We start from the raw sequence: 19,186 nt of genomic DNA on the forward strand, positions 1-19,186 counted from the left end.
TTGCATAGCGCTGCGCTATGGAAAACTGTCCACACCCCTGGTAAGTCAGCGGCATGGTCCCTGCAGTGGATGGGAAGCGCCACTAGTTCCCAGGGACCCCGTCACTAACTGCCCATCTGCCACAGGGACCCAGCTTCCTCTCCATCACTGCACGCTGCGCACGGACCCCACTGCTGCTGCCTCATCCCGCAGCAAGACCATTTACACCGGCCTCTACACGAGTCCTATCCATGTTCTACCCAGGTCAGGACCTGGGTAGAGGACCCGTGTAAATGGGCATGGCTTGACCCCATTTACACCGCCGCAGATCCGGGCCAGACCCGCAGCTGACCCGGATTTTTCAGCGGTGTAAAAGGGGTATAAGATAGAAGTTCTATTGAAGATGGATGCCCATAGCAACCAATCAGGTTCTACTTTTTATTTATTTAGTACCTTCTAGAACAGTGATGGCTAACCTTGACACACCAGCTGCTGTTGAACTACACATCCCAGCAAGCCCTACATCATTTTTAGCATGGCCAAATAGCAAAACTGTAGCAGAGCATGCTGGGATGATATACAGACCACACTGTGCTAGAAGCACTACAGCAGACAGCGACACCCCAGGCAGGGAACAGGAACTGCATGGGTTTTTAAAGATGGCGGGTGCTAGAATGAACACTAGGACATTGTGCTCCTACACTCGCAGAAGTGTTCATGATCTGATGGGAGTTGGATTAGGATGAGGTCATTCCTGTGCTGTATTGTATGTGAGTATAAATTATAGAGTGATGTGTGTAATTGAAAGTGCCCTGTGCTGCCATTGGGGCAACTGGTATATCCTTTGGGCACATTGCAGCTAAGCAGATGTATTTTATTTGTGCCCATAGTCCCATGTAACCAAAAACTAAGTATTTCCACTGTTAGTATATCCAATAATGATAACATTAATGTACTAGCTACAGTATCAACCGCCTGGAACCCACCTTACCTTACTGATTGAAAGTCATGGGATTTGTGTCTGGCATGGTGGCAGATCCAGGTGGTAGATGACTGCTATCAGCCTCCAGTCTCTGGGTATTAAGGAATTCACGGGATACATTTACAAAAGCCTTTAAAAATGAAAAAAAACAGAAAAAAAAAAAAAGATTATGTTGCCCATAGCAACCAATCAGATTCTATCTATGGTCTTAGAAATAAGAAGTAGATTCTGATTGGTTGTTCATAGCCACATCCAATCTTCATGAGAACTCCCATCTTATAAATAAACCCCTCTGTTTCCAGACTTAACTGGTATTTGGAATATTTCCCCCACTCAGGACCTGGGTGTTAATGTGGATATTAATATAACCAGAAGGACAATAAGTGAAATGCGCAGCTTACGTACTCTATCTGTAATCTGCTTACCCTTTTAACCTAGCTACGTGCGAACAAAGCGTAGCACAGTGTAGCGGACCCTTTCCGTATGGATTATACACACTAGACCAATACCAGTAATTGAGTATCCTTTCGCAGTACTTAGTACCTAAACTGCGAATACCTTTAAGGACAATGTCGTAGTGCACTATTATCGCTAGATGCGAATGAGAGTCGAGACAAGGATATAACTCAAAGTGAGGAGATTGAATCTCCAAATAATGTATTAGTCCCTAGCGGACAACAGGGGGGTACAGAAAGAAGAAACACAGTATAACACGTGATACAGTTCGCTTAACAATACTATGTACAAGTGAGACACTACTAGGGGAAAGAAAACAGGTACAGAATACAATCAGCCAATAAACAATATAAATAAGCACAAGGAATGCAACCGTTTACCGTCTCATCAAATATGCGCAGCGCAGTCCGGTCGGAGCTCGCTATGTTCAAATAGAACTTTAGCCCGGTCAGTGATGAAGGGATAGATGCAGTGCCGAAGTGACTGAGCCGGCTCAGGGATAGCTATCTTTATAGGGTCTAAAGAGGGTGGTCAAAGGCCGTTTCCATAGGGTTCAAATGTCAAGTCCTCAGGGATTGGAGCAAAGTACTACACTTGGTTTGGATTGGTGCAGGGGGAGTGTACTTCGGTGTCCTTTGTTTGTTGGCATCGTCGTCGGGGTCGTAAATCAGCAACAAGAACCGGTTATAACTAGATTACTTTGTCTTATATATTATCGGACCTTATGATTTGCGAAGTTTTCGCTACGACCGGAGTGCTGCGCATGAGAAATGGAACATAATGATACTAAACATTATACAGACATAATTGTGTATTGTTGGTTAGACTATGTGTAGTGCACTAAACCTTTAATTAACTATATTTTATTTGGTGTAAGTATGATATTAGGAATTTATGTGTATTAGTATGGCTGCGCTTATGGTCCACTTCGTTACACAGACTCGGGTATTATACTTTATTTGCGCAACTCTGCGAACCAAAATGGCGGCCATACTATCCTAAAATGGCGTGTATGCAATTCGACTTTAACATGGGCTACACTGGAGAAGTTGGTTACCAGACATTCCTGTATAGCAGCGAACCAGACATCCGGGCACTGCTGATTTTCCTGGCTGAGAAACTTCCCAGACACTCCCAGGATGACGCCCACCAGCCAGCAGGTACTGATAGGAGCCACTGAACGCTTTGCCGCATCCAACAAGATTCTTGTGGGGCTTAATCCCCCCATACACCCCCCATTCAAAAAAGTTGCTTCTGAGTGATATTGTTCACAATATCATCTAGTGTGGACACTCATTATCGTTAACAATGCGCGCTCCAGCTGGTCGTTAACAATGATTGATGTCTTCTGAGCTGGCAGGTCAATTTGGCAATATAACCAAAGGACCTGCATGTTCAGCGGGTCCCGGTGACGTTACTGAACAGTATCCCCCCCCCCCCCCCATAAGGCCCAAATGTTATATGATCTGGTGTCTGCATCTGGTGCTGGTCTTTTAACTACTAGTTGGGATACCAGTATCAAATTCTGACTGCTGGCATTCCCTCGGGGATATTGCCTTAATGAGTATGTGATTAATAATACATAGACCCCATTGTCTGACAATAATTGAACATCCGGCCTGTTTATCAATCATTCCTGGAGAATGTCTAACGATATGCATGATAACAATATCTTTAACGATATTATCGTTCCTATAGTTAAGTGTGTACCCACGATAATGATGCGCGTTTTTGCTGGTGGGTAACAATCCCCCATGTTATCTGAACATGCAGTCAAATGTTGTTTTTGATGTCTAGACGCATATTGGGGGTCATGTGAATCCATGCAGAGCCGGATTAACAATGGGCCTGATGGAGCTATAGCTCCAGGCCCACTCTCCAAATAGGCCCATTTTGTAGCTGAGGGTCAGGGCTTTCCAACGAGATCAGCCCTGTGTCGCTAGCCCCCCGGGAACCGGAGATACCGCCAGGCAAACCTGGAACGTTTTCCCTATAGGATAACATGGGACCCGCTCATTCCGACCTCCACCCAGTTCCAACGGCTGCCAGTTCCCCCTCACAGAAACTCGAGGTTGATCTCAGTCGAACCCAAATCGCTGGGCCTTCAATCTGATACCTGGCCCATATGGGTTCATTGGTTCTAGAGATATTGCAGGTAAAACAATTTTTTTTTTTTTTTTCTGAAATGTAATTTCATGGCTGTTCATGTTGTTTGAGGACAGATTTCTCTGGAACCAAACGGCCCAGTTTCACGGGACCAAAATAATTCGAAGGCTACATGTAAATGGGTCAGTTGGTTTTTGAAGATATAGCTGGTTGTTTAAAGGGGGGCAGGGGTGGTTTTCTCTCCCCCTCACACCAGAAAATGCAGGGACTAGGCTAGTGTAAAAGGGGCCAGTCCGAGAATGTCCCTGCATGATCCTGGGACCATATTCCCTGCATTTTCTGGTATGAAAGAGGTATTATTTAAAATAGACGGGACATGCAGTGCTCTGAATACAGCCGGGCAGCCCCCTGCTCTCTGCCCGGCTGTTAATGGCTGTCATTTCTGCCCGGCGGCGACTGTCCCCCAGTTACCTCTTGGCAATGAGCCTGTAATCCCACATGGCAACGAGCATGGAACCCCTGGCAATGAGCATGGAACCCCTGGCAATGAACATGTAGGTAAGCAACACTTATGTAGTATCATTTTTAATAGGCATTATGGTGTTTGGCATAATACATAATGGAGATTATGGTGTGAGGCTTAACATGTAATGGGCATTATGGTGTAAATTTTTAATGTGCGCCAATGCCCCTATATTGCATATTGTGCATTATTGCTCAATCTGTTTGTTATAGTGCAGGCATGTCCAAACTATGGCCCTCCAGCTGTGAAACTACAAGTCCCATCATACATTGCCACAGTTTTGCAATTAGGGAATGCTAAAACTATGTCAAGGCATGCTGGGACGTGTAGTTTCACAACAGCTGGAGGGCCACTGTTTTGACATGCCTGGTATAATGTGTATTTTGGCTCAATCAATGAGGCAAAATGTGAATTTTTCCTTAATCTGTGTGGCATAACGTGAATTTTGACTCAATCTGTGTGCCATAGTGTGAATGTTTGCTAAATCTGTGTGAATTTTGTCTCATTCCATGTGGCATAATGTGTAAGAAGCAAGTACAGTATAAGGGGTTACTATTGTGTTGCATGATTTGTATAAGGGATACCATGGTGTGGTAAACTTAGGTTACCACATAAAAGGTGCTGACATACTGTCTACCAAGTTTCGGTTTTCAGTATTTTGTTATGACTGGAGTGCCGCCTCACCCCGCAAGTATCTTAGGACATCGGCGTCCTGTGGGTGCACCTTTGGAGTGCACCCGCCAATATATCTCCCGGCATTTTTCTTATGCCAGCCCCCTGCATTTTCCAGGTAAATATAATTAGTTGAAAGTATTTACACAAATAGAGACACACCCATGAGCAGACCACCCAATCAGAACACTGGTCACGCCCCCACATTATTAGGTGCTGGCCGCAACCCCTATTATTGCGCATAATAGGTCCTTGATCATTTTCAGCTCCAGGCCCATTTAGACCTTATTTTGGCTCTGACAACAAGGGATAAACTATTATAAACATAGGTTGAACTAGATGGATGCAAGTCTTTATTCAGCCTCACCTACTATGTAACTATGGGGCAGATGTATTAAGCTTTAACATGAGATAAATCCAAGGGTGAAAAGGAGAGATAAACGTCCATCCAATCAGCTGCTAACTGCCATGGTACAGGCTGTGTTTGAAAACAGTCAGTAAGGAGCTGATTGGCTGGATGTTTATCTCTCTCTATCACCCGTGCATTTATCTCTTGTTAAGGCTTAATACATCTGGCCCAATGTAACTTAGTAGTACTGGAGTCCTGCTTGTTTTTGTGTATCTCTAATATAGATTAATAACTCATTTTCCCACTGGGTGATTTTGCCATGATCGAATTAAGGGAGTCCATAAACCATGCAGGATCTTGAAATATCGCTGGAGGGTGAATGCAATCCTTGAGTCAAGGGAGTGTCCTCACGATGTATGCGGTATTTGTAATCCACAGTATGCAGGTGGTGGTGTCCCATATGTTGGTATATTGCTGAGAAAGTTCCAAAGTTAAACCCAGGGATGAGATAAGGAGATAAATTGTAGTAGGAAAAAACCAGTGCAACCCTTAGAATCCGGACCTGGTTTTAAAAGTACAAGCGCCGCCTATATGGGAGCAGCTCGTCACAACACCCCACTAGGCGCCTGTTCCATTCTTGAGCCCACCCAAGTGCTCAATTATACCCCCTTTTTTCTTTTAGGCTAAAAATTAACCCTACAATATCCGTGTGTGCATTTACATGTGGTAGTTAATATAGATGTAAGATATATAATATAGAATGTAAGCTCCACTGAGGCAGGGACTTATGTGAATATTCAAATATTCTCTGTAAAGCGCTGCGGAATATGTATGCGCTATATAAGAATCTGGTAATAAATAAATAATAAACAAATTTTAAGTAATGACTTGGAGACTTATTGGCAATGAAAAGGGTCAGGTTTACTAATTACTAGCCGAAGTACCGGCGATGGTTTAAATGTTAAATGTTCAAGTATTAAGTTATCAATGAGTTGGATTTAATTGTCCATTTCAAAAATAATTAGCAGCTTAGCAGCTCTTCCAACACACCCATGAGGTGGCTGCTCAATGTCGTTTTTTTTTTTGGGGTGTCGCCAGTAGCCCTAATCCCCAGCTTGTTCACGTCAATTCCCTCCAGTTTCAAAACAGAAAATTTAAATAGAGAAAAACACTGTAAACGTGTAACAACAATTGTTGGAACTGGAGGGATCAGTGACAAGTCTTATTAATAATTAGAAAAATACAAAAACTGTAAATTGAAAAAAACACTGTAAAAGTGTAAAAACTTTTGAACTTTAAAACAGAAACTTACCGCTTTAGACCATGATCTTATGTTTGGTTGTCCTGCTTTGCTGGGGAGCCGTCAGTAAAGGTGGGAGAAATGAGCCGGGTTCAAGAGTCTCGTGCGGCACACAGGGCAGATGTTGTTAACCTGCAGCCATTCTGTCAGACAGGGAACATGGAAGGTGTGATGACAGTGCGATACAGCCATTTCTGTACCTACCCCAATGTCAGAGATACAGATGGAGCAGTACTCTGGTTCCTCTCCGTCTGCAATGGTGCGCCTGCTGTAGGTGGGGAGATGGGACAGGACGAGCCGCATGATGCTGTCCAGCAGGAGGTGATCTACTCTCTCTGCAACTGCCTGATGGTCTCTTCCTCTTCGTCCAGTTCTTCCTCTTCCTGATGTTTGTCCAGATCTTCTTGCTGACTGACTCCCACGGGATGGTCTGCGGCGTCCTGACCTCAGCCATGGCTCTCTGGTGTTCTGGCTGGGTCCATCTAAAATGATATTTCATATATTGCAGATATAACAAATAGCCATATGTGACATGTAAAGATCAGATATTGCTGGTGTACAATAAGATTTGCAGCAGTAACATGATTTATATATTATATTACTATACAACTGAAAAACAGAGCTGTAACAGTATGAGTGTATGGATGCAGGCCCCAATGCTTAGCGGTTCCTGATCTGTAACTGACAGCATGGGAGGTGCCAGCCAGTAACACAGGGACACTGGCCAGCCACCACTGCTATAATCCCTCCCACTACAAAGGCCAACTGCTAGAGAAGAGACATTGGTCTAAGATTTAATTTACTAAACATTTACTGACCTTCATTTCCAATCAGCTGGGATAACTCTCGACGGCTCATTGTAACCGGAGGCAGAAGGTGATCAAGTTAAAAAAAAAAAGGGGGGAAAAAGAGAAAGAAAAAGCACAGATGTAATTGTGCGCTGAGCTCCACTCACTGATAACTCGCTCGGGGAATCACTGGCAGCGATTAATAGCCTGCAAATTGATCTCACCTGAGACGCCTTTTCTCCTGTGTCCACATCAGCTGCTGCCCAGGAAATGCCAGTGATATTGCTGTGCACTGAGGATTGCAATGGTGGTGGCAGTTGGTGGTGGCAGTTGGTTATGGCCATGCAGCACATCACATGTACAGTATACCCCACATCATCCTCTGCTGCCAGCAATACACTGGACAGAGCCACATTGTAGCAGGGGGTCCACGTACATCCCAATGTTTAGTTAAAATGTCTCTTACATTACTACTTTCTTATATAAGAGAAATGTTAACTAAACATTGGGATGTACTAACTGTCCACCCCCTGCTACAAACTTTTCTTCCTCCCAAGCCTCAATAAGTGTTTAGGTGAGCTGCCATTCTGAAATCTGTCATCACCTTAAGCAGGGCCGGCGCCACCACTAGGCAAATCTAGGCATTTGCCTAGGGCGCCGGCCACTGGAGGGCGGCATTTTGTGCCGCCCGGGTACCTGTCCTGCGGCGCTGTGTATTTAAATCTGGCGGCGGAGGCAGCGGGGGTCCCTGCAGTCCATTAGAAATCACGAGCGCTATCCGCCGGGCTATGCGGAAGCGCTTCTAGTGTGAAAACTCTGGCAGCACGGCGCACGCTGATCTCAGCCAATCAGCGTGCTGCCAGTGTTTTCACACTAGAAGCGCTTCCGCATAGCCCGGCGGATAGCGCTCGTGATTTCTAATGGACTGCAGGGACCCCCGCTGCCTCCGCCGCCAGATTTAAATACACAGCGCCGCAGCAGGAAAGGTACCCCCCCCCCGCACCGGGGCGCCCCCACCCCGACTCGCCTGGGGCGCTCCGGTGCCTTGCACCGGCCCTGACCTTAAGTCAACTGTTAAAATAAATTGGTTACAAACAGCGAAGGTGTTTTCCAATGCAACAAGTGCAAAACGTGCCAATATGTAGATGAAGATTATAGCACAGATTTTGGGACATAAAAAATCATGGGTTATTAAAAGCTGCATGACGTCTCACTACACACCTGATCTATATACTGTAAATGTGGAAAAAGATATATCGGAAAGACCAAGCGTCAACTTTCTGCAGCTTTCAGTCAGAAAAGTAAGTCAATACTTACCTGTCAGATGGCTGCTGATCACTGAATTGGGGGCAGACGCTGACGTCATGTGACATCACCTGCATCCCATGGGAATGTCAGTTCATGGGGCCGCTGGGTGTTCGCCTGCTGCCTCCCCCGCCCATAGGCGAATCTAGAATTATGGTAATGGGTGGTCCCAGATCTAGACATAACAGCAGGGGGACCTTTGCGCGGCGTAGTCGCGCAGCAAAAGGGGGCGTGGCCTTATGGGAAGGAGGCGAGACATCACAAAAAGGGGTGTGGTATTACACTTTAGACCATACACAGTATTGCCCATTACACATTTTAGCAAACTCCGTAATACCCATTACACATAAAGCCACACACCATAATGCCAATTACACATAAGGCCACACACCATAATGCCCATTACACATTGTGCCACACATCATGATGCCCATTACATACTCTATAGCAAACCGTAATGCCCATTACATATTTGCCACATAAGTGCTGCTTACCTACATGCTCATTGCTAGGGGGTTCTTGCTTGATGGCACCATAGTACCCATTACACATGATGCCGCACACCATAGTACCCATTACACATGATGCCACACACCATAGTACCCATTACACATGATGGGCACACATAATGTCCCTTACACATGATGCTGCACACATAATGCCGCTTACACATGATGCTGTACACCTTAATGCCCCTTACACATTAAGCCACACATTATTAGTAATGCCCCCACATACAGCCACTTGTAGCGTCCCTTAAGCGATGCCCCCAAAAGTGCCAATTACTGTAAATTTTTATATGAGCCTTCACTGCTGCTGCAGGGAGAGATGGAGAGCGGTGCAGCGGCTTCTATGGGGAGCAGAGCACGCTCCCACTCCCCTCCTGGTGTCCTGTTGTTGTGCGTGACGTCGGGGGAGCACACCGGGCGCCGGCACCACATGATTAAAGGGGGGGGCGGGCTGAGGTGAAAGCGGGGAGAAGAATTGGAGCGGAAGCTGCAGGGGTGACAGTCATTGACAGCTGGGCCGAGAGCAGGGGGCTACCCAGCTGTATTCAGAGCACTGCAGGTCACGGCTGTTTGAAATAATACCCCTTTCACAACAGGAAATGCAGGGATTTACCTGGCAATATGGTCCCACGATCATGCAGGACATTCCCAGGCTGAACATAAACAGTCATGAAATTACATTTAAGAAATGAAAAAAAAACGGTTTAACCTCAATATCCCTGGAACCAATTAACCCATATGGATCCAGCCTGGTATCAGATTGAAGGCCCAGCGATTTGGGTTCAACTGAGATCAACCTCCAGCTTTAGTGATGCCGAAGGGGGATCTGGCAGCCGTTGAACTGGGTGGGGGTCGGAATTAGCGGGTCCCATGTTATCCTGTAGGGAAAACGTTCCAGCTTTGCCTGGCAGTATCTCCGGTTCCCAGGGGGCTAGGGACACGGGGCTGGGCTCGTTGGAAAGCCCTATCCCTCAGCTACAACATGGACTAATGGGTGGTCCTGTGCACCCCTGGACCACCCCCTAGATTCGCCTATGCCCCCGCCCTCCTCTGCCCATGCGAACGCCTTGGAGAGTGTGATACTTACCAAAGGCATTTGCACAGGGAGTCTGTACATGCGCAGATCCATGCATGCGCATTCACAGACCCCCACCTGAATCAGGCCCTATGTATCTGTAAGAAGGTGTATCTTTGACAATCTCTCTCTCTCTATATATATGTTTTTCTTATTACCATGCAATTACTATATATCCTCTAGTTTCTGAGACCTAGGAGTCTCTCTGTGCATGTATAGGGACTAGTTAGTGTTAGCGAGTGGTTCACTGAAGAACAGATGGATAACTAATATTTTGAAAAGCAGGGCTGACCCGTTTTAAGTATAAAAGAGCACTGACCTGGGAATAACGTGGTTGAAGTGCAGTGTAAATGGTGTCTGAAGCAGGGTCTGACCTGGAAAATTCCTGTGGTCAAAATACAGAGTTTGACCCGGGATTCTAGTGTAAAAGTGGTATTAGAGGAGTCTGGGTCTGCTGCCCACTTGTGAAAGGGTGGAATCTATAACACTGATCGCTCCTCCCCCAATGCTGACTTTTTTTTATTGTGGTGAGCTATTTTTTTTTTTTTTTGCGAATTTTTTCCCTAAAGGGGCTTTGCCATACTTGCCGACTTTTGTTTTCTCCTCTCCGGGAGAAGCCAGGGGGCGGGGCAGGGCAGGCGTCATCAAGTCCCGCCCACATAGCAGTCAAACAACGCAATTCACTGCATTTTAGCCCCGCTGCGGACCCACGAAAACCAGTAATTTTGTGCAGCATGGAAGGGGGTGCGGGGGCTGCCTGGCCAATGCGGGAGAATTGCCCACCTTCCCAGGGGGCCAGGAGGGGGGCATGATTTTTGGGAGCCTCCCGGCAATTCCGGGAATGTAGGCAAGCCTTGGCTTGGCCAAACCTCCTATGATAACCGGCACGTCCCCCCAAAAATGATTGAGGCCACAGCCAGCTCTCTACAACACTGTAAATAGTCACAGTTGTGAAAGGAGATTACGGTTGCCATTGATTATCATTAGTTTAGTTGGTGTAATAGCATCAGCTGACTGCTCATCTGCAAAACAAAATTCACCCATGGTTCTCCATCAATGCCTGACTTATCGCATCAACGTTGGAGCTATCAATAATCAACACTATATTCTTAAGCCAGGTGCACTCATTACTGACTGACACATTTTAAAAGATCCACAGGTGGAACTAATTATTTCACTTATTCTGTGAGGAGACCTGCAAAACATGCACTGTGTTGGGTCCCGAGGACCTACTTTGAGAACCTGTGCCTTAAGCGAACAGATGGAAAAGTTGCCTATACCTACCCATTAGAGTTTAGATATCATTTATCAAGTACAGTACATTCTATAAAATGATAGAAGCTCATTGGAAGCTATAAGCATCTTTGAAGGCTTTATACATTAACCATACCTCCCTACTGGTTTTTGGGGATGTTCCTGCATCCCACCCGGCGCCGACATTGTCCAGCGGTGGGGGGGGGGAGCGGGCAGTTGAGAGGCCCTCTCTCATCTGGTGAATCTATTCTCGCAGCAGAGAGGCTGGGGGCTGGCCAGCAGCTTACAGCGCCGCTGGTCAGGCCTCCACAGCGGCGAAAAACAGACATGGCCATGCGGGGATGATGTAATTTGCAGGCCATGCCCCCTTGTCGAGAAGCCACACTCCTAATTTTGGGCACACGCAGCTGCCCCATTTTCCTCATCCAAAAAGTTGGGAGGTATGCATTACGAATATTACTTTGCTTAGCAAAAAATAACCTTGACACCTCTATAGTAATACCAAACAGCTGTTACAGCGACTCTTCCATTTATAAAAAAAAAAAAATATTAATTATAAAAGAATATTTACTAAAGAAGACTTTTTTAAGTGGGAACACTTTACATAATTTCAAGGGTTATGGTCAACAATGCCTAGGTTGACACCTAAAAATGGTCAACATATAAGGTTACCACCTTTTGGTTGAGAGATTACTGGACAGTGGCCCGTCCCTTGATCCACCCACATCCCACCCATTGACCTGCCTCCAGTCCTGTCCCTTGACACGCCTTATATTTTTTTAACCTTTGCTCCAATTCTATTCTTGATTTTGCACATCGTAATGCCACTTACACGTTATGCCACTCACAGTAAATGCCTATTACAAATTATGCAACAAACTGCGATGCCCATTACATGTTTTTTCACACACCGCGATGCCAATTACACATTTTGCCACACACTGTAATGCCCATTACACGTCTTGCCACACACCATGATGCCATTTCCACATTTTGACACACTGCAATGCCCGTTACCCCACACACCGTGATGCCTATTACCAGGACTGGATTAAAAATGGGCCTGATGGAGCTGTAGCTCCAGGCCCACTTTCCAAATAGGTCCATTTTTTAGTTGAGGGCCAGGGCTATCCAATGAGACCGGCCCCAATCACTAGCCCCCCAGGAACCGAAGATACTGCATGGCAAAGCTGGAACGTTTCCCCCTAAGATAACATGGGACCCGCTAATTTCGACCCTCACCCGGATCCAACGGCTGCCAGTTCCCCCTCTGGCTCGATGTTCATCTCAGTTGAACCCAAATCGCTGGGCCTTCAATCTGATACCAGGCCGGTCCATATCGGTTAATTGGTTCCAGAGATATTGTGGGTAAACCAGTTTTTCATTTCTGAAATGTAATTTCTGGCTGTTCATGTTGTTTGAGGGCAGATTTCTCTGGAGCCAAATGGTTTCACAGGACCAAAATCATTCGAAGCCACTCAAAAGTTCTTCAATATGATACTGGTCTCATGTAAATGGATCAGTTGGATCCGAAGATATAGCCAATTGATTAAAAGGGGGAGGGAGGGGTGGTTTTCTTTCCCCCTCACACCAGAAAATGCAGGGACTAGGCTGCTGTCAATGGCTGTCACTTCTGCCCGGCGGCTGCTACATGGGATTAAATGTTCATTGCCAAGGGGCAATGAACATGTATTCCCCCTTGGCAATGAGCATGTAAACCCACATGGCAATGAGCATGTAAACCCACATGGCAATGAGCATGGAACCCCTGGCAATGAGCTTTTACGATCTACCTCTAGTGGATCAGTGTAAATGTGCAGTTAATATATTCTGTTTGCAGTTTGTATGTTTTCCCCTGGATCAGGGTTTTGCTGATCCAGCTCCCTGGGTTTCATGCATATCCTGCTTCTTGATTGTGGCTGCATGCAAGGCTATATAGTTAGGTTCTCAGCATGCAGACGCTGCCGGTTATAGTTCCCAGTGCAGTTCTGTTTGTCTTGGTTCCTGCTCCAGAGCGTGCCCGATCCCAGCCCTTGTATCCAGCGTCCTGTGCCCAGCCTTGCTTGTGCTACAGGGTCTGTGTTCCTGGTCCCAATCAGTGCTCCTTCCTGCCTATTCCTGTGCTGCAGTCCCCTGAGTTCCTTCTGCTGTGATAGCATCATCCCAGATAAGTCAGGGGTTCTGCCTGCAGCTTTTCTTTTATTGAAATTGTACTGTACCATCTCTGCATTGTTGCAGCAGCTCGCACTGGGGGTCTGGTTTGCCCTCTAGGGGTCATTCCTTCCCTGCGCGAAGTAGTCAAGGGGTTTGTTGTGTATATACCACCCACGCATTGGTAGGCTGGGTGTGTACGCCATCTCACCCCACCTTGCCATGTGTCCCACTTCCTGCGGGCCACCTTGTCCCACTCAAGACCAAGCGGCACCATCTGGGGCTGGACCTAATTCAGCCCTACAAACGTGGCTGTTATTGGTGAAGCCTTAGCCTGCAGGAGGCCAGCAGAACTGTGAAATCATGGCAACTGGGTCCACACACCTAGTCCTACCTTACATGAGCATGTAGGTAAGCAGCACTTATGTAGAATAATTTTTAATAGTCATTATGGTGTTTGGCATAATACGTAATGGACATTACGGTGTGTGGCTTAACATGTAATGGGCATTATGGTGTAAATTTTTATGAAGCATATTGTGGATTTTTGCTCAATCCATTTGGTATAGTGTGTATTTTGGCTCAATCCATGTAGCAAAATGTGAATTTTGCCTTAATCCATGTGCCATAGTGTGAATTTTGTCTCATTCCATGTGGCATAATGTGTAAGAGGCAAGTACAGTATAAGGGGGTTACTACTGTGTTGCATGTTTTGTATAAGGGGTATATGGTGTGGTAAACTTAGGTGACCACATAAAAGGTGCTGAAATATTGTCTACCAAGTTTTGTCTTTCAGTATTTTTTTATGACTGGAGTGCTGCGTCAACCCGCAAGCATCTTAGGACATTGGCGTTCTGCGGGTGCACCTTTGAAGGGCACCCTGTAAGTATATGTACAGCTTCTATTTTCCCTCTTTTCTGTGCCATTTTTCCTATGCCAGCCCCCTGCCTTTTCCAGGCATACAGATGGAGCTAGCCTCCCTCTTGCTGGCGAATCGCCAGATTGTCTCCGCTGGCGATCCGCTCCATATGACTATCTGACTGAGACACGCGTGCGTCTCACATGCACGCGTGTCTCAGTTTCCGGGCAGCGGGATCCCTGTCCGTCTCCGCTCCAGGGAGACGGACAGGGTTAGGTGGGAAAGCTGGGAGGTGCCGTCGGAAGGTTACACGCGCGTCCCCTTTCGCAGAACAGATGGAGGCGATGGCAGATGGCGAATCTTCCGCCATCCCCTGCAAGACCGAGGCCCGCTCCATCTGTATATAATTAGTTGAAAGTATTTACACAAATAGAGACACACCCATGAGCAGACCACCCAACCAGAACACTGGTCACGCCCACCACATTATAATGTGCTGGCCACTACCCCTATTATTGCTCATAATAGGCCATTGATAATTTTCAGCTCCAGGCCCATTTAGACCTTAATCTGGCACTAAATCCATGCAAGGGGATATGTTACGAAGACACTTCCTCTTGCATGTGCCCACAGCAGAGAAATCATTAGATGGTGGGCGACCAGAGAATGATGCCCCCTGCCTTCGCAAATATAAGTCAGCGGAGACGGGGTTGTTCGGCTGATGTCATGTGAGGTCAGCTGCTCGCCCCTGGCAAGCATCGGCTTACCTATGTACCCATTGGAACGCCCAACATTTTCATGGGGATGCCCATGAAATACTGGGCATTCCCATGTCCCATCTCCGCCACTGTCCCCGTCCACCCCTTTCCCTCCCTCCCTGCTGCGAATGGGCCGGTGACACTGTAAATCCTTTTCACAGTCGGGGTTTGCACATGTGCAGAAATGCGCATGCGCAAACTCCAACCATCAGGGCAGAGCCCAAACTCGGTTCACTGCGTGTGAACCAGAATCGGCCCCATTGTTCAGTGTGATCACTGGTAAAGCAAATGGTGTAACTTAATTAACGTAAACTCCAGTAAAACGGAGAAGTAAGAAGGACATTGACACAGAGTTCTGTTCATTTTGCCTGCAGGTAAATCAGCGGTCCTACAGAGAGAGATTGCAACCAAAATAAAGCAGCAACTGTCCCTTCCGTGGCTGCTGCCGTCATGTAGAACGCTGGCTGCTCAAAGATCTCAAGTGTGTGTTCCTGGTAACTGTAGTACACAGTAGTGCTATGCGAAACACATTGGGGACTGTTGTGTTACACTATTATTCATTGATTACAGTCAAAATAAAGCACTTATCTGAAGTTCTGTCTTAAGGGATAAGATATACTGTGACATATAAGGATATTAGAAGTCAGGCATTCCGTGACGGCCAACCTATAGCTCAGGGAGAACCTAGGTGACTTCTGATAGCGTTCTAGATCACCAGTAGGAGGGTGCGTTACTCCTTATAATACATGAGCAGAAGGTTTGGGGCAGAGAAGATCTCTGATGACCATGATAAATATCACAGCTGCTTATACAGCATACTTGCCTATTCCGGGAGGGTCCCGCAAATCGGGTCCCCCTCCCGGTCCCCCGGGAAGGGGGGCAAGTCTCCCGCATGTCCCTACAGCCCCGGCTCCCCCTCTCTCCGCGTTCTAAAAACTATGACTTTCGCGGGTCCGCGGGGAGGGGGCGGGGCTAAATGACGCAATTCGTGGCATTTTTTAGCCCCTCCCCCCACCCACGGTCCCGCAAATTGAGGCTTCAGTCTGTCATGGGGACGGGGCTTGATGACACCACCCGTGCCCCGCCCCCAAAACGAAGCCTCTACCTGCCCCCTTTCACTCCTCTCCGGGCTTCTCCCGGAAAGGAGTATGCCAAAGTCGGCAAGTATGTTATACAGGATTCACATCACTCCTCTATTCATTTCCCTTCTGCTCAGAAGACTTCCTATCCTGTAATCTCATTGTCTGAGAATTGTGCCACTGCTGCGAATTTTCAGATCACGCTATTTTGAAAAGTCCACGTCTGCATGCAAATCATGTTACCTAGGAGACCGCAGACTGATCACTAGAGCTTTGACGCTTTAAGCTGATGTCATTAGCTGTTCTGAGCACCTGTTTATTATAAACCTCTGAATTGGTCGGTTCCGAGCTGTATTTGTCCTCACATAGCTGCTTTCCTGTCGCACTAGCGCTAACTTATATGGGATGCGGTCACTAGGTCTTCAAGCAATGGGTTGACGCATGAAATAGGTCATTCGGTAGGCATAACAATTGGTTTGTGGGGGCTTCAACGCGATGTTGGGAATGGAACCGTCTTGACAGTGTCACATGGGAAAATGGCGGCCCGCTGACTGCCTTCGCAGCTAGGCTGCGTTGACAGGGGACTACCCTTGAGATGCAAGCACTTTGCAGTGGGGGTGTGGTGGGGTGGGGGGAACCAGCATGCAGGGTGGCATTGCCCTGTTCTAGGCGGCTCCCCTGAATGCTAGTGGAAGGAGTTGTGATTTTACGATTTCTCGCACTACAACTTGTGCTGAATTAGGCCCAAGATCCTGCAATACCTATCTCACGCTGAGCGAAAAGCCCGGGATATTGCTGGAAGTCCCCCAGAGTCCAAATTGCTGGGGCCTCGAGCCTGGTCGCTACCACGGTAATACATGGGTCTGGCCTGGTAGCATTTGATGTGAAAGGCTTGACCCAGGTCACACCTATTTCCCAGGTCCATCCGTCAGTGTGAACTATGTGAGTAACCTAAACCCTGGCTCCAACCCTGTGTTTAGTGTCCTGGGTCAATGTTAGGTGTGTACGTGGGTTATACTCTGTAGAATGCTGCATAAGATGTGTTTCCTTTCAGAGTGTTTGCTGGTTGCATCGGTTCCATGCGCAGCCCCTGTCCCTAGTTGGAGATTCTTCTGTGAAGTCTGTCCCTGTGGGTGAGATATATGTATATATTACTGGGTCTGGGCTCGGCATGGTTTGGCCGTGGCGTAAGCCTTCCCTGACTTGTTGTTCCACTATCTACAGAAAGGAGAGAGTACTGGGAGCGATACCTGCCTTTTGTTAGCGCACAGCTACCTCACACCCACGTCCTGGCCGCATCTTTACTGGAGCGAAACGCGTCAGTCCTCAGTGCTGTGCAAGAGTGGGAAGCAGAGTGGAAAAGTCAGGGTCTGGCTTCTCGGCTGTCCCCCGAGGTGAGTTCCTGATGACTGCCACCATGGAACTGTTCAGCCGATAATATCCTTCGCTATTAATGGTGGCAGGAGATACACTATACTGTCCTATTACACCTAGCCTCAATGCACGAGATGCCTGGGGCAGGTGAGTCGTGTAGTATATTGACTTTGTAAATGAATGTGCTCCTTATCCCCACCGCAGACAGCGATACACAGATGTACGAGTCACATTATTAATGCAGTCTCATTAGACGGTTTTGTTGCATCGCAACTAATGTTGCCCATACACATGTGAGATATGGAATGCGATTCATGCAATTTCAATAAATCACTGCGACAAATCTCATGGATCGCAGGGAATCGCATGTGTCACCCGGCGTGATGCGGGGCCAGGGGCGGATTGGCCCTGTGGGAAACCGGGGCATTTTCCAGTGGGCCGGTCCAGACCTGGCCGCTTTCCCCCCTGGCGGGGCCCCGCCTGTCGGTGTAACATTGATAGATATGTGCTGTAAATAATATTGCATTGCATGTGTTATCGCAAGTGGTTTTTAACCACATGCGATCGCTTGCAAAGTGATCTACGGCAGCGATAGTCAGCGAGGCGGGCGGCAGGAGGGCTGGTGGGCGTTGGTGTAGTGGCGCAGGCGGCACAATTTAAAAAAAAAATAAAACATTTTTAAAAACCGGGTGGCCAATCGGTGGTCACTTGAATGTGAGGCCTCTGATTGGCCGAGAGCTCTCTCAGCCTTTGTTGCTATGCACACTTCTGCCTAGCAACCGCCCAGTGTTGGCACCATGATGGAGCTATTACAATCAGATGCCTCTTTTTGGGTTCCATAAAAGAAAAATAGTAGAACTTTAAAATGAAATTTATACAAACTGTAGATACACATGTAACAGTTGTTCTGGTGTATCAGCCTAATGCATGACACACATAAGCCCACCCACCCGGGCAACTACTCCCTGTATTTCCCCCCTGGCACCCGTGGAATTTGAAAATACACCCTCCTATGGGGTGTTTTTTTTTTTTTCAAGCCACTGAAGGTTAATAATGTTAAACACATCTACATTCCTTTTTCTTGAAGTGCCCAATGTTTGAAGGATAGCCTTCATCATACATAGGATGAGGGGGTAATAGTTATACACATGGGAATACAGAAGATAGTCAGGTGCCCGCCCTTAGCAGTCAGAAACATGCCTGCGTTTTGCCGGCCACTCCCAGCATTTTTTTTTTTATAATATTTTATGTTGCATAAACACGTTATATAAAAAGACAATTTATTTAGAAATAGGCAGACATATTCACCTTTAAATTCATCATGAGAAAGCCATCAGAGAACCATCTCAACAATAATTATCAATACACACTCATCAGTCTGACTCCTTAGAATATTCTGTTAGGGGCCTTGATATCTAAACAAAAACAAAATTACAAATTGAAACTAAGCATAATTATATCCCTAAAGACAGGGCATGGCGAGATATCTTTCCACTAATCCCTCCTACTTTGCTTCCATTCCACAAGGGAGAAACAGATCTTCATTTTTTCTTGGACTTGGGGAGAAAGAGTTTGTATAAAATCTCCCCAGCTCTCAAGAAATTTATCCTGATTTTTCTCTTTTTGTGAGGAAGCCTCTACCCAGTCCATCAAAAATATATTATACA

At 46.7% G+C, this 19,186-nt stretch overlaps 1 protein-coding gene across 1 annotated transcript; it reads left to right on the plus strand.

Moving 5' to 3' along the window:
- The first annotated feature begins 2,405 nt into the window (after positions 1 to 2,405).
- Positions 2,406 to 18,627, plus strand: LOC146036836 (coiled-coil domain-containing protein 22-like). Its single transcript, XM_083160702.1, has 5 exons — positions 2,406 to 2,577; positions 15,441 to 15,547; positions 17,200 to 17,278; positions 17,370 to 17,539; positions 18,607 to 18,627. The coding sequence occupies exons 1-5, from the start codon at positions 2,421 to 2,423 to the stop codon at positions 18,625 to 18,627; spliced, it is 534 nt and encodes a 177-aa protein (XP_083016828.1). The 5' UTR covers positions 2,406 to 2,420.
- The last annotated feature ends 559 nt before the right edge of the window (positions 18,628 to 19,186 follow it).

The sequence above is a fragment of the Crinia signifera genome, chromosome 9 (assembly GCF_055691185.1).
Source record: "Crinia signifera chromosome 9, ASM5569118v1, whole genome shotgun sequence".
NCBI lineage: Eukaryota > Metazoa > Chordata > Amphibia > Anura > Myobatrachidae > Crinia > Crinia signifera.

Bases quoted from the DNA above. Each gene is read 5' to 3' on its own strand.
- LOC146036836 (XM_083160702.1), top strand. From the start codon at position 2,421: ATGGCGTGTATGCAATTCGACTTTAACATGGGCTACACTGGAGAAGTT. The intron at 17,279-17,369 runs GTGAGATATATG...CACTATCTACAG, and splicing joins TGTGAAGTCTGTCCCTGTGG to AAAGGAGAGAGTACTGGGAG. The intron at 17,540-18,606 runs GTGAGTTCCTGA...TTTTTCTTGAAG, and splicing joins CTTCTCGGCTGTCCCCCGAG to TGCCCAATGTTTGAAGGATA.